The sequence below is a fragment of the Gossypium arboreum genome, chromosome 3, assembly GCF_025698485.1.
Source record: "Gossypium arboreum isolate Shixiya-1 chromosome 3, ASM2569848v2, whole genome shotgun sequence".
NCBI classification, from domain to species: Eukaryota; Viridiplantae; Streptophyta; class Magnoliopsida; order Malvales; family Malvaceae; genus Gossypium; species Gossypium arboreum.
This window is the reverse complement of record NC_069072.1, coordinates 123,685,653-123,698,518: the sequence shown is the minus strand read 5'-3', so window position 1 is coordinate 123,698,518 and position 12,866 is coordinate 123,685,653. Positions and strand designations below refer to the sequence as shown.

At 31.8% G+C, this 12,866-nt stretch overlaps 1 protein-coding gene and 1 pseudogene across 1 annotated transcript; one reads left to right on the top strand and one right to left on the bottom strand.

The window, feature by feature from the left end:
• Positions 1-1,203: 1,203 nt before the first annotated feature.
• On the bottom strand, positions 1,204-4,070 carry LOC108465971 (phosphoenolpyruvate carboxylase-like; annotated as a pseudogene).
• A 2,214-nt stretch (positions 4,071-6,284) lies between these two features.
• LOC108454070 (proteasome subunit beta type-3-A-like) lies at positions 6,285-10,062 on the top strand. Its single transcript, XM_017752382.2, has 7 exons — positions 6,285-6,448; positions 6,554-6,735; positions 6,845-6,952; positions 7,619-7,708; positions 8,723-8,807; positions 9,022-9,116; positions 9,853-10,062. The coding sequence occupies exons 1-7, from the start codon at positions 6,443-6,445 to the stop codon at positions 9,899-9,901; spliced, it is 615 nt and encodes a 204-aa protein (XP_017607871.1). The 5' UTR covers positions 6,285-6,442; the 3' UTR covers positions 9,902-10,062.
• The last annotated feature ends 2,804 nt before the right edge of the window (positions 10,063-12,866 follow it).

The window sequence follows — 12,866 nt, the reverse complement described above, 5'->3', positions numbered from 1 at the left end:
CTTGTTATTCTAATTGTGTATAATATCCAACAGGCACATAAGAAGTATGAACTATTTTTGAATAAAAGTATTGATCTTTATGATGAAATAGCTTTGGTTGTTGGCAAAGATGTGGCAATGGAGAGTTTTGCTAGAACATTTGCTAACATAGACTTGGATGATGGTAACCAAGATTCAGTGCCTATAGATTGTGACAATGAAGAGATTGAAGAGGTAAGAACAAAAGTATCTTCATCTGGCACATTTAAATGTAAAAGGAAAAATGCTCAAGAAAGTGTCATTGATGAATAAATTAAATTTATGGGCGAGCAACTCGGCAACATTGCTAATACTTTGGAATAATTTACTGCGGATAATATACCACATCTTTACGAAGAAGTGATATCGATGGAGGTAGAAGGATTTGATGACGACTTCTTTTGTAGTATGTTTGATTATTTTGTAGGTTATGAATTCGAGGCTAAAGCTTTTTTAGTTAAAAGTAAGAAGCATAGAAAAATTTAGTTTCAAAAATTTTCTCAAGATTAAAGATATTTATACTTTAATGTGGTGTAATATTAGTTATGCACTTTGACAATGTTATTGTTATCATGTGGTGTACTACTAATTATGCACTTGGATAATATTATTAATTTCTAGTATTAATTGTGGTTTGGAAGCTAATTAATAATTATTCAATCTTTGTTTTTATTTTTATAACAATTAAATATAATTTATTTGCTTTGGTTGTTTTTAATTTATGATGGTTAATATTCTAACTTAATAATTGAGTATTATTATATATTTAATTTGATTTATTTATTGCAAGATATGTAAAAACAAATGTAAAATATAAATTTATTAATATATATTTAATAAACTCAATTAAACAATGAAAATATAATAAATTCTCAAATGTATGTTTGTTTTATTTAAAATAATTTTATGAAATATTTTGAAATCGCTAGACAATGAAAATATTTTGCATACATTCATCCAAACATCAGAAAAGTAAATCATTTCCATAAATCATTTTTCAGAAAACATTTTACTGGCAAACAAACGAAAGCGTAAAATATTTTCTGTTGTTTGGCAGATTTCTTGAAAATATTTTCCGGAAAAGTTGTTTTTACATATATTAATAAATTTATATTTTAAATTGTTTTTACATATATTGCAATGATTTATTTATAAATAAATAAATTAAATTAAATATATAATAAATTAAAAATAACCAAAATCAAATAAATTATTTCTAATTGTGTTATAAAAAAATTAAATAAGGATTAAATAATTATAAATTAGCTTCCAAACCACAATTAATATTAAATGCTTTCAGCACTAGAATCCTGAAAAATGAATGCGTTTCATCACCAACCGTGTGTATCCAAATCCTTCAGCAATAACAAAGTTTATGCTACATCAGTCTTTTAAAGTGGTAAATGCATCACCACCAGCAATAACGGTACTCCTCAGTAGCAACAATGGCCATTTCATCCATCAGTGCACGCCATTTAGGCTTTGGTGAAACTGGCGGATGCATACCATGCTCAAGTGTGGCAGCTGTAAAACGCTAGAGTGTTCTAAAGCACAAGTGCTCCTCCCCAAACGATTGCTTAATAACTTCAGCTTGAACTGTAACACGAAGTGATCCGTGAATAGTTTTAGGTGGTTGAGATAATAAAGCAAGATGAGTTGGACCACCTCCTCTTCCAACAGTCCCACCACAACCATGAAACATTGTTAGCTTCATTCCAAATTGCTTAGCAACCTTTATAAGCTCCTCCTGAGCTTTGTATAATTGCTAGGCAGCAGAGAGACGCCCAGCATCTTTACCTGAATCTGAATACCCAATCATAACTTCTTGCTTTCCATTGATTCGATTTCTGTACCAATCTACTGAGAAGGACCGAGCCAAAGCAGCAAGTGCAGCCTCCAAATCTGCAAGCTTCTCAAATAGTAGAACAACTCTTAATGGTTACTTCATATGGCACTCACGTTGCAGGAGCTCAATAGCAAGAACATCAGAAGGTGCGGTTGCCGTTGAAATGATGTACGCTCCGAAGTTAAATTGCTGGGAGCTCTGCTAGGACATTGAATGTGTCTAAAACATCAGCAATTTCTTCTGTTTTAGGAATATCTGAACCAAACAGTACACGCTTGCCACTTGGTTCAAATAATAGCCATTCCTGCTTTTGTTCTTCAGACCACTCTTGGTAGGAACCAATTTCCAAGTGTTTGGTAATGGCATCTAAGACATCTGTATGACGGTCAGACTCTTGCCTAATGCCAAGTTTGACAAGTGAGAGCCCAAAGGTTGACACTTGCCTCAAGAAATCAAGAAGGCTTCCATCAGCAATTGGCCGGTCACCACAAGAGCAAAGTGATCTATAACAAAGTTCAAGAGGTTCCAGGAACTGCATAAATTTTAAAACTTAATTAGTGCTAGGGTCAGTTAAGAAGAGGTTACTATAGAAAAAATATACACGTAATAAAATGCTATTTATGATGATAACAAAAATAATTACTTGAGAGTGATGTAGAATGGTCCTTCAGAACCTAATTCAATAATTATTATTTTTGGGTGGGGATTTTCCAGTTTCTAATTACAACAATATAGTCAAGAGGAAATTTACTATTCTCTGTATTGTTTCGACTCTTTATTTTTGTCAAAGAACCTATGTTCAACACCTAAGCTCGATGCATATCAAGGCATGGCTATGGCCCTCCAAGGATTCTTCAAGTACATGGAAAAAAATGAACATACCCTTGTTGGATGCATACCCGCAACAGACACTTGAAAAGTGTAGAGTGACATATGTAAATCTCTATTTCACTTGTAAAAAGTAGGGATATTCCAACTAATAATAAAACCATGATATAGGACAAACAAAAAGATACCTGCTCAATGTTGGTGAAATTTGCTTCCCCCGGAATCTCAGACATACCATGAGATAACAATTGTCGTGACCTTTCACTTGTTTGATACAGCTTGTCCCTAACATCACCAAGAATAACACGGTAGGGTTCACTGGGAGGGATTTGTTTCCAAAACTCTGCATCAAGAGTTACATCAATTAGAACTTAACCAACATAACAGATCATTAAACAAAATATTTGTAGATACTGCCATTTCTAAGTCACTTAATCTAAATTCAATCTTTGAGCATGCTAAAAAACATACACTAAAGAAAAATCTTATCCCTTCGTGGAGAATTGGCGAGGGAGAAGAAGTCTTTATACTTTAATTCAAAGTATATTCTGATAACAAGAACTTTAGTCCATTCTGCAAAGCTATTTAATCATGTAGAAAGTGCATAATCTAGATTCAGAATAAAATGCACACAAAACAGAAATCAGCGTGTATACCTATGTAGTGTTTAGCATCTCTCCTTAAAGATCTATGAAGTTCATCAGCACGAACACGAAGCTCATCACTGTAACGCCACATGGACAACTGCAAAGACATCGACAAGAATTTGCCTAAAATGGGTCCTTTCAGAAAAGTTCTATAAAGCATGTTCGATGGACGAGCTTAATACCTCAAGCTGGGAATAGTACAAATTGGCAGCCATCATTCTGGCCAACAAGCAAACATCCCTTATGACTTCAAGAGTTACCCTTGGATTGCCTGCATGATAAATTAAGAAAATGCAGAAACACTCCAAAAGACATTTGAGTAAAGAAACAAAGTAAGAACAAAAACATCTGTTTCCGGCTTTAGATTTTTGAACTTCATGGTGTTCATTGTAGTTAATTAACAATACAAAAAGTTACAATCCAACATTGATAACTAAGTTATAAAAAAATTTACCTTATCTCAGAAGGATATAGGCTTGTCAAAGAAACCATTTAGCACCAAAAGCACACACGATTGTCAAACAAGATAAACATCTTACCTCTCGATGCTTATAATTCTCTTCATCTTCTTCCTTATCACGAATTCTTCCAAGTTCCGTTGCCTCTCTCTTAAATTCCAACTCCAACTTATCTAACGTTTGAGGGAAGGCATGGTATTCAAACTGATTGCCAGATTGCAAATCAAATCCCCGTCTCTCAGTATCCCATCCCTCAGTTCTATAAGCTCCCATGTTACGATTATGACCATCGTAGGAATTAAATGAGTTGCCACCATAAGGTAAACGGCCTGAGGATTTAGAGTAGCTCGAGCGACTTCTAGCAGAAGATCAGGTGTCAAGGATAGGGGAAGGGGAAGGGGAAGGGGAAGCAGAAAATCAGTGTTGGCTTCTAATTTTCCTGAAAATATCTTATCGAATTAGAAACGGTAAGACATTTTCCACAAAATTAAGGGTTCTTTTCCTGTGTTTTGTAATTGATTTTCCCTTGGGAAAATATTTTCAGCCAAACAAACAACGGAAAAGGCTGAAAAGCTTTTCCGGAAAATGTTTTACTTCCAAACAAACAAACCTTTAATGAAAAATTTCTTAAATAGCTTGAAATAAACAAGAACGTTATGAAGATTTCATTGGTTATTTTATAATATTGCATATAATATTTAGGTTATATTATTTTATATTATTTGTAAAATGTAAATTTTAAAATAAAATAAAAAATAAATTTAACATAGTATAACTAATATATAAAAATAACATGTGCATCGAATAAGATAAAAAAACTAATTTTTAATAATTTATTTGCTTTGAATTGATTGGACTAATCAAACTAGGAATTAGTGGTATACTTGGCTCGACTAATGGGCAGACAATGGAGGTTTTCTTTTTGTATTTATATAGTCTAAGCTTTAACATTGTAAAGCGTATTATTAAAAACTAAAAGATCCAGTAGCTACTCCTTTAAAAAGCTTATAGGTCGTAGAAAATTAGTTACTAACTCGTTTAAGTAAATATTTAAAAAAAAATCAAATATAAAGAAAGAAAGAGTAAAGGGCAGCCCAACATATGTATTGGGTAAGGCCTAAGAGATAGAGAAGAAGGAAGTGAATTAAAAGCCCAACATTTTATCCCTATTTTTTTTTCCACTTTTAAAAATAAAGGTAAATTACTTAATTGGTTGCCTAATTTTTAGGGGTTTTCAATTTTAGGTACTAAAATGAAATACTTGTAATTTCATTGCTAAATTTTTAAGGTATTTTTATTTTTGTTATCCAAGCCTAAAATTTCTAATGGTGATTATCTGTACATGCTGCATCATGTTCACACTTTCATTTTGATATCTTAACTTCTAGGTCGCTTTTATTTTAGTCACCTAATAAAATATTTTTTTAAAGTATTGATTGGGATAAAAAATTAAGAATTAAAGTGAAAAAATGATAGAAACTAAAACAAAGCATTAAAAAATTTGTCAAATTGTACTTGTTTAGTACAACTGAAAATTCTAAATTTCTTTTGTTTTTAATATTGAAACTTTAAATTTAAAACATACAAATCAAATAAATAAATTGTTAAAAAATTGTCCTTGATAATATTAATCACTTTTTATTGTAATATTGAAGTTAATTAAATTAATCTCCTTCTAAATTTTAGAATTTTATTTTATGTTTCCATATTATTTTTAATGAAATCAACTCGATAACTCATATTATTAATTTTCTGCAAAATTTAAATTTATTTTGGTTATATAATCTCAAATCTTCCTTACAAAGCTAAAATTAAAGAAAAATTATAGCAATTAATTAAGTTAATTGCTTGTTTGGGTAAAGAAGTGATGAAAAATTCTGAATTTATTTGGCATGGAATATAAAATTAATCAATTTAATTAATTGTAAAAAAATCGAGATCATACAATAAAAAAAATTGGGTCTCATAAACAATTATTAAAGATGATTTATTTGAGTTTATTTTAATTTGAAAATATACAATAAAATTTTAAGATTTAAAGGAGACTAAATTAATTAATTTAATTAATTTTAATATTATAAAAGGAAAACAGTTGACACTATTAATGGATAATTTTTTTCAATAACTTATTTAATTGATTTTGATGTTTTGAAATTTAAATTTTCAATATTGAAATTAAAAAATAATTAACTTTCTATAAAGAGATAAACAAGTACAATTTGATAACTTTTAAAGTATTATTTTAGTTTTTACTCTTTTTTTACATTAATCCTTAATATTGTTTTACCTTAATCAATATTTAAAAAGATTTTTTTGAAAAAACGAAAGCATGAATATGATCTGATATTTACAAATTAATTACCCTTAGAGATTTAATGGTTGCGTGAAAAATGAAACTGTCTTAAAAGTTGTGTGATGAAATTGTAATAATTTCATTTTGAGCGACTAAAATGAAAACATACTAAAAGTTGGGTGACCAATTAGGTAGTTTACCCTAAAAATAAATGCAAAGGTTGGAACTTTGGAAGCTGGAGTGATCTCCAAGCCATCTCTCTTCAGTCTTTTAAGCTCCGCTTTTGCTAAAATCAAATCAGTTTCTCCCCTAAATTTACTGAAATTTTATAGCAAGACTCCTTATTTCTCCGATGTCGGTATGTCATTTCTTTTTTTTCTGAATCTTTTTTTTTCTTCCCCTTTGTTGAAACCCTAATTTAATTTAAATAATGTATTGTTTTGGTGGTGGATGATGATGGTAGATCTTCGAATACAACGGGAGTGCCCTAATAGCCATGGTAGGCAAGAACTGCTTCGCCATTGCCAGCGATCGGAGACTTGGAGTTCAACTCCAAACTATCGCCACCGATTTCCAGAGGATTTATAAAGTCCACGATCGCCTCTTCCTCGGTCTCTCCGGCCTCGCCACCGATGCTCAAACCTTGTATACCCTTTATTTTTCCCTTTATGCTTTTTTTTTGGTTCCCTATAAAAAACAATGATTTATCCTAATATTTGGGTTTTCTATTTCTTTTATATGATAATAATTGAAGGTATCAAAGGCTTGTCTTTCGGCACAAACTGTATCAGCTAAGAGAAGAAAGAGACATGAAACCTGAGACTTTTGCTAACCTTGTTTCTGCGATTCTTTACGAGAAAAGGTCTGTTTAACATCTCCCTTCCTATCACCCCTCTAATATTGGGCTAAGTTAGATTTTTATTTTTATTTTTTACATTTCAGGCTGTCAACTTAGTTCTTGAGATTATTGGAAGAAATAGCAAGATTTAGTTTTGTTTTATGCAGCCAAGTACTAACTATTGATTAGTTTGGTATTCTAATTAATTTCAAAAGAAAAGTCCTAGGAGAGAAATTGATTAATCAATAATAGAATTAAGGTCGCTTGGGGTAGAGGATGGGTGACAAATGCCTGGATTTGAGCTCCGAACTTGGATGTCACCTCTTGTAGATGGTTGCGTTAACCAACTGAGCTAAGCTCCGGGTTTGCTATAGTGTACTCTTGAATAATACTGGTTACCAGTTCAGGAGAGGAAAAAGGCCTTGCTTATGTCCTTGAAGGGGAATAGTCCACTTACCTTATGACAAGAAACTGAGCATCAAAGATATTCTTGGCCCAACCTTAATTTCATGTTTAGCCTTCAAACCTAACAGAGGGACTCTTCTTTTATTAATAAACTCCAGCCTCCTTTATGATATGTCTAGCTAGAAGGAATTTCTAGGAAACAATAGATTTGGTGTGAGGATTACACTTGAACGGGTGCACCATTTTATATGTCTGTGATAAGTTTTGTGGCATTTTTTCCCATAGGTTTGGTCCATACTTCTGCCAACCTGTAATTGCTGGATTAGGAGATGAAGACAAGCCCTTCATTTGCACCATGGATTCCATCGGAGCCAAGTAAGTTGACTTCATTCTCTTGTAATTTTTGAAACAAAAAAGCATGAAGTTATCTTAGTTGTTAAGTACATCCGTATTACCTTTACTCACAGTATTTACCTAACCAAGAGTGTTGTTCTTGTAAACCTAATGCATGTTACTTTCTATTTGGTAATATAAGCTTACCAATCGAATCTCCTCCATGGAAAGGAATTTTTCTTTCATATGTCAATCAAAATCTAAAGAAAGTAGACTTTTTCTCTGTTGACATATTGCCTAGAGACCTGTGTCATCTAGGAGAGAACCAGAAATTTGAACACTTGTTACTAAAAGAACTCACTATTATTCCAAACCTGAAATTTGAGCCCTTTTTTTGGGGGTTAAGTAACCTGCATTTCTTTAAAATCAGTAATTCGGGAACTGATTGATATAAGAATCCCAATATCATTCCAATTCCGTCTTAAACAACTCATTTAAGCATGATCCTTGACATTTGGCAAACTAGGGGCTTGAGGTATCCATATGTAATCACATGATTAGCAAAATTAAGAACTATGCCCCCTATGCATTCTTTTGTGTCTCCTTGTGCACGTGATAAACAAGAGCCATCCCCTAGCCACCAATTATGTATAATAATTTTCTTTTATAGAAGATACCTTTTTATTAATATGTTGATATTTATAGTTTTAATAACTATCTTCTTTCTTGCAAAGAAGGAAGTACTTCTAAAAAATTTTAATCCAGTTCTATATATCACAGTTTTTCATGTGTCATTTTCCTTGTTTCTATCTCTCTTCTGAAAGATTTGACTTATAAATGCCCGTTAGTGTAGCCTTACAATCTTTGCCATGACTAACCCTCATGTTGTGTTTATCCATTTTTTGGGTCAATGAATTGGATTATTGCCTGACAATTCTATTTTAACTCTTATGGTTATAATGATCTCTTTATATTCATTGTTTTGGTTAGTAAAAGCCTTTTGAAGCAAATGCTGAGATTATCACAAATGTTATGTTTTCTTTCTTGTAAATGCAGGGAGCTTGCGAAAGATTTTGTTGTAGCTGGCACTGCCTCGGAGTCTCTCTATGGTGCCTGTGAATCAATGTTCAAGGAGGGCATGGTTTGTTATTTTATTTATTTCCCTATGCTCAAATTGGAACACATTCACATTCACATTTTTACCTAAAAACCAAAACATGGTGCTCACTTTTGAAGTAGATAAGGTTACAGTGTATTGACTCGTAAGCTAAAAAAGAATTATGGTTGCTTGCTATTAAATATTCATGCCAGAAATACAAATTCATTCTTCACTGACTCAATGCTTTCTTCTCCAGGAACCTGAGGAATTGTTTGAGACGGTTTCCCAAGCTCTCCTTTCATCAGTAGATCGCGACTGTCTGAGTGGTTGGGGAGGACATGTCTATGTTGTGTAAGCATTTACAAATGTTTTTCGTATGTGTGTGTGTACTCCTAGCAGTTATTCCTAGGTTATATTTGTTATATAATGTTTGCCGAAAAGAATCTGGCTGTTTATAGGGAAAATGCAGTATATGTTCATTTCTTGAATGATGATTGGTGGATAGCTAGAAACCCTTAGGTTTTACATGATAAGCAGGAAATAAAATTGAAAATATGGAAATGTGGAGTTAAAAAGTAGAAAGATAGAAAAAATATTTTTCTTTCCATTAGTTTGCTTGAAAGGAAAGATGGCAAAATTAGAAGACAACTAATTCCGTTCCATTCAATGCTCAGTAGAGTTGAAAAATAAGAGAAAAAAAAAAGATTTTAAAAATGCGTAATTTTGTACACTAAACTTACATCTCTCTTATTTTCTCTCATCTTATCATTACAAATTTGAATGATTTGTTTATATTCAAGAGGAAAGAAAATGATCATGTTTCCTATTTTTTCCTTTTGACTTTTCCTACTGAGCACACTCAAAGTTGATTTTCTTCACTTTTTCACTCTTTCAAGCACACCTTAAATATTTGCAGTAGAGAGAACACTGATGTCCAATGCATATTCAAACATGACCATAGCGATGTGATCCTCTAGATATCCATGAAATACATAGAGAAAGAGTTGAACATGCTCTTATGAGACCCTCATACTTGAGTCCAGTTAACACGGTTGTGATGTATTTGATATATGTATACGATTTGCAGGACGCCTACGGAAGTAAAGGAAAGGATCTTGAAGGGAAGGATGGATTGAATGCCGGCAACTGGTTCATTCCTAAACTCCTTTTAGACTATTTCAGTCAATTTGTGTCTCTAGAGTGTTGCTGGATTTGATGTACTCTTTATAAATTTGATAGACCAAGTTCGACATTATTGAGAGCAATGATGGATTTGTGGTGCATTTCGCGAGTTAAATTTGTTTTTTTCTATTGTTTCTTTAAAGATAAGATGCATGGGATTTTTAGACTTGCAAGTTGCAACTAAGCTAAAAGAAAATTCGAAATTCATGGCTTAATATTCTCCCTTGAGTTCCATTTTAGAGCTCGAATCCAATTTGTGATATGTATTAAAGAATAAGTGAGTTTGGTTTCATTTTCGATTTAAAATTAAAATGTAAATTTGAATTGGAATTTTTTAATTTTTTTAAGAAGGTCAGTACCCATGATAATTTTAAATTTTTATTCTCAATTTAATTATTGAATTAATTATTGTTTTGTTTTCTACTATGGACACTGTCAACGGTTTCCTCAATATCCAACTCCTCCTTGCTTTGGTTTCATCAACTCAAATTTATCCTCACATCACTGTCACTTCAATGTCGGCACTAACATCGATCCTAAGCACGTTGACAATGAGCACTAAGCTTGATTCTTCTGTAAATGTTCTTTCAAGTTGGCCGACTCTTTGTTGTTTTAGAAATCTCACTTTATAAGTTTAAAAAATTATGAAAATGACACAATTTTAAAATTAATGATGGGGATGATTTGATTTTTACAGTAGGATTGGGTTTCGTTATTTTTTCAAGCGCTATCATCTTAAAAATTTCTTTCAAAAAAATATATTTTTTGGCGCCGTCTAACAAATTGTCGACACTGGACTAAAGTGTATAGGACTAAAATATTTAAGGATTTGATGAAGTAATTAATTTTTTTAGAGTGGTTGAGAAAAAGTGTTGCATGAGAGTGTCGCGGTATCTAATTAAACTTTTGATTTATTTGCATGTTAGGTGTAAGAATAACAAAAAGATATAAGAATAATAAAAGTAAATTTTTATATTTTTTATTCTTTTAAAACATAAAATAAAATAAATATAAAATTATTATTTAAATTACCTAATGTGTCTCTCAAAAATTTCTTCAAGTTTATCTAAATTCAAATATGCTAGGAAATGGATTGAAAATGTTTAAATTTAAATAAATTTGAAGAAATTTTTGAGAGAAATATTAGGTAATTTAAATAATAATTTTATATAGTTTTTAAGTTTATTGTTTTTAAAAAATAAAAAAAATGAAAGGGTTTATTTTTGTTATTTTTATATCTTTTAAGGGCTATTTAAATTTAATCTCAAACTAGGACATGCTTAACATGTAAATAGACCAAAAGTTTATTAGGTACTACCATACTCTCATGCAGACACTCTTTTTTCAGCCTGTCTAAAAAAGGTAATTACTTCATCAGGTCCCTTAACGTTTTATCCCAGCATATTTTAATCCGGTGCAGCCAATTTATTATGCGACACTAAAAAATCATTTTTTTTTGGGGATTTTTAAGGTAGTGCTGCTTGGGAAAGGGCGATACCCAACACTATTGTAAAAATCAGATCATTCCCATCACAAATCTTAAAGTTGGATTATGTTTATAATTTTTTAAGCTTATAGGGTCAAATTCCTAAAAAAGCCCCGACTCTTCCATTCTCTCTCCCTCGGTTTGTCTTCTAAATCGCCTCATTTGTCACTAAAATCATCAAACCCAAAACTTTTAAACATATAAAACAACATTAAAACCACAAACTTGTCTCCTTTTATGAATACTTTCTATTGTAATTATTTAATCTTACAAAAGAAAATCATAACTTTACCATTTTTTTTTACGTAAAAAGACTTAAACAACATGGTTGATGAGCAAAACTCATTTTGTTTACAAACTAAACTTAAACTATTTCAGTTTTTTGTTATGGAAGAAAAATAATGAAATATAGTAACAAGACAAGAAAAAGAGACAGAAAAGAGATTGAAGGATGAGAAGAAAAGTGAAGAAGCAAAATCAATGTTGAATATTCATAAGAACCTTTCCTCTCAAAACATGCTTAAGAGGGAAAGGAGCAATGGTTTGGGAATCAATTAAGCCAGTCGTTACTTGACAGTTTTGCTTCCCATATCACCGTTTCATTTAATTGTTACAAAGCTCAAAAACGTGTTGTTTTAATCACTACATAACTTGGACCATAGCACAACGTTTCACAAAAGTATCTAAGACATCAAAACATAACGTATTGATCAAAGAAATAAAATAAAACTAACAAACATAATATAAATTTAAATGAATTAGACCGTTAAGAATTCCCTCCCATATCAATTACTCACATCCCCAAAAAAATCTTTGTCCTCAAGGATCAAACAGTGGAAATCGTTGTTGAAAATCCTGTAAATTCTCCTAAGTAGCATCTTTAGGAAAAGTGTTGGCCCATTCCATCAGAACCTCGGTTGTAGTATGATTTCCTTTCCTCACCATCCTTCTATCCACCACCCGAACTAACTCTTTTAGAAGAGCTCCATTTGTGCCTACCAATGGTAAATTGGCTTATGCTAGGGCCTTCCCAATACGTTTCTTGAGCTGAAAAACATGGAAGGTAGGGTGAATTCAAGACCCTATTGGTAGCTTCAAACGATAAGCTACCTTTCTCATTCAAGCTTTCACAACATATGGATTAAAGAATTTGGGAAAGAGCTTTTGATTCATTTGTCTCCTTAGTGTATGTTGTCGATAAGGCTGGAGCTTCAAATACACATAGTCACCGACCTAAAACTATCAGTCCTTCTACAACCAATTTTTTGTTTCATTCAATCTTAATCCATCCTTAAATGAAACTTGAGAAGTTGCCTTGTTGCATCTCTTTATTGAAGACTACGATCCACTATACCTACAGGAGAAGAACTAACTAAATAAGGCAGATGGTGGGGTGACTCTTGTCCATACAAGGCTTCATATGGTATGGACTG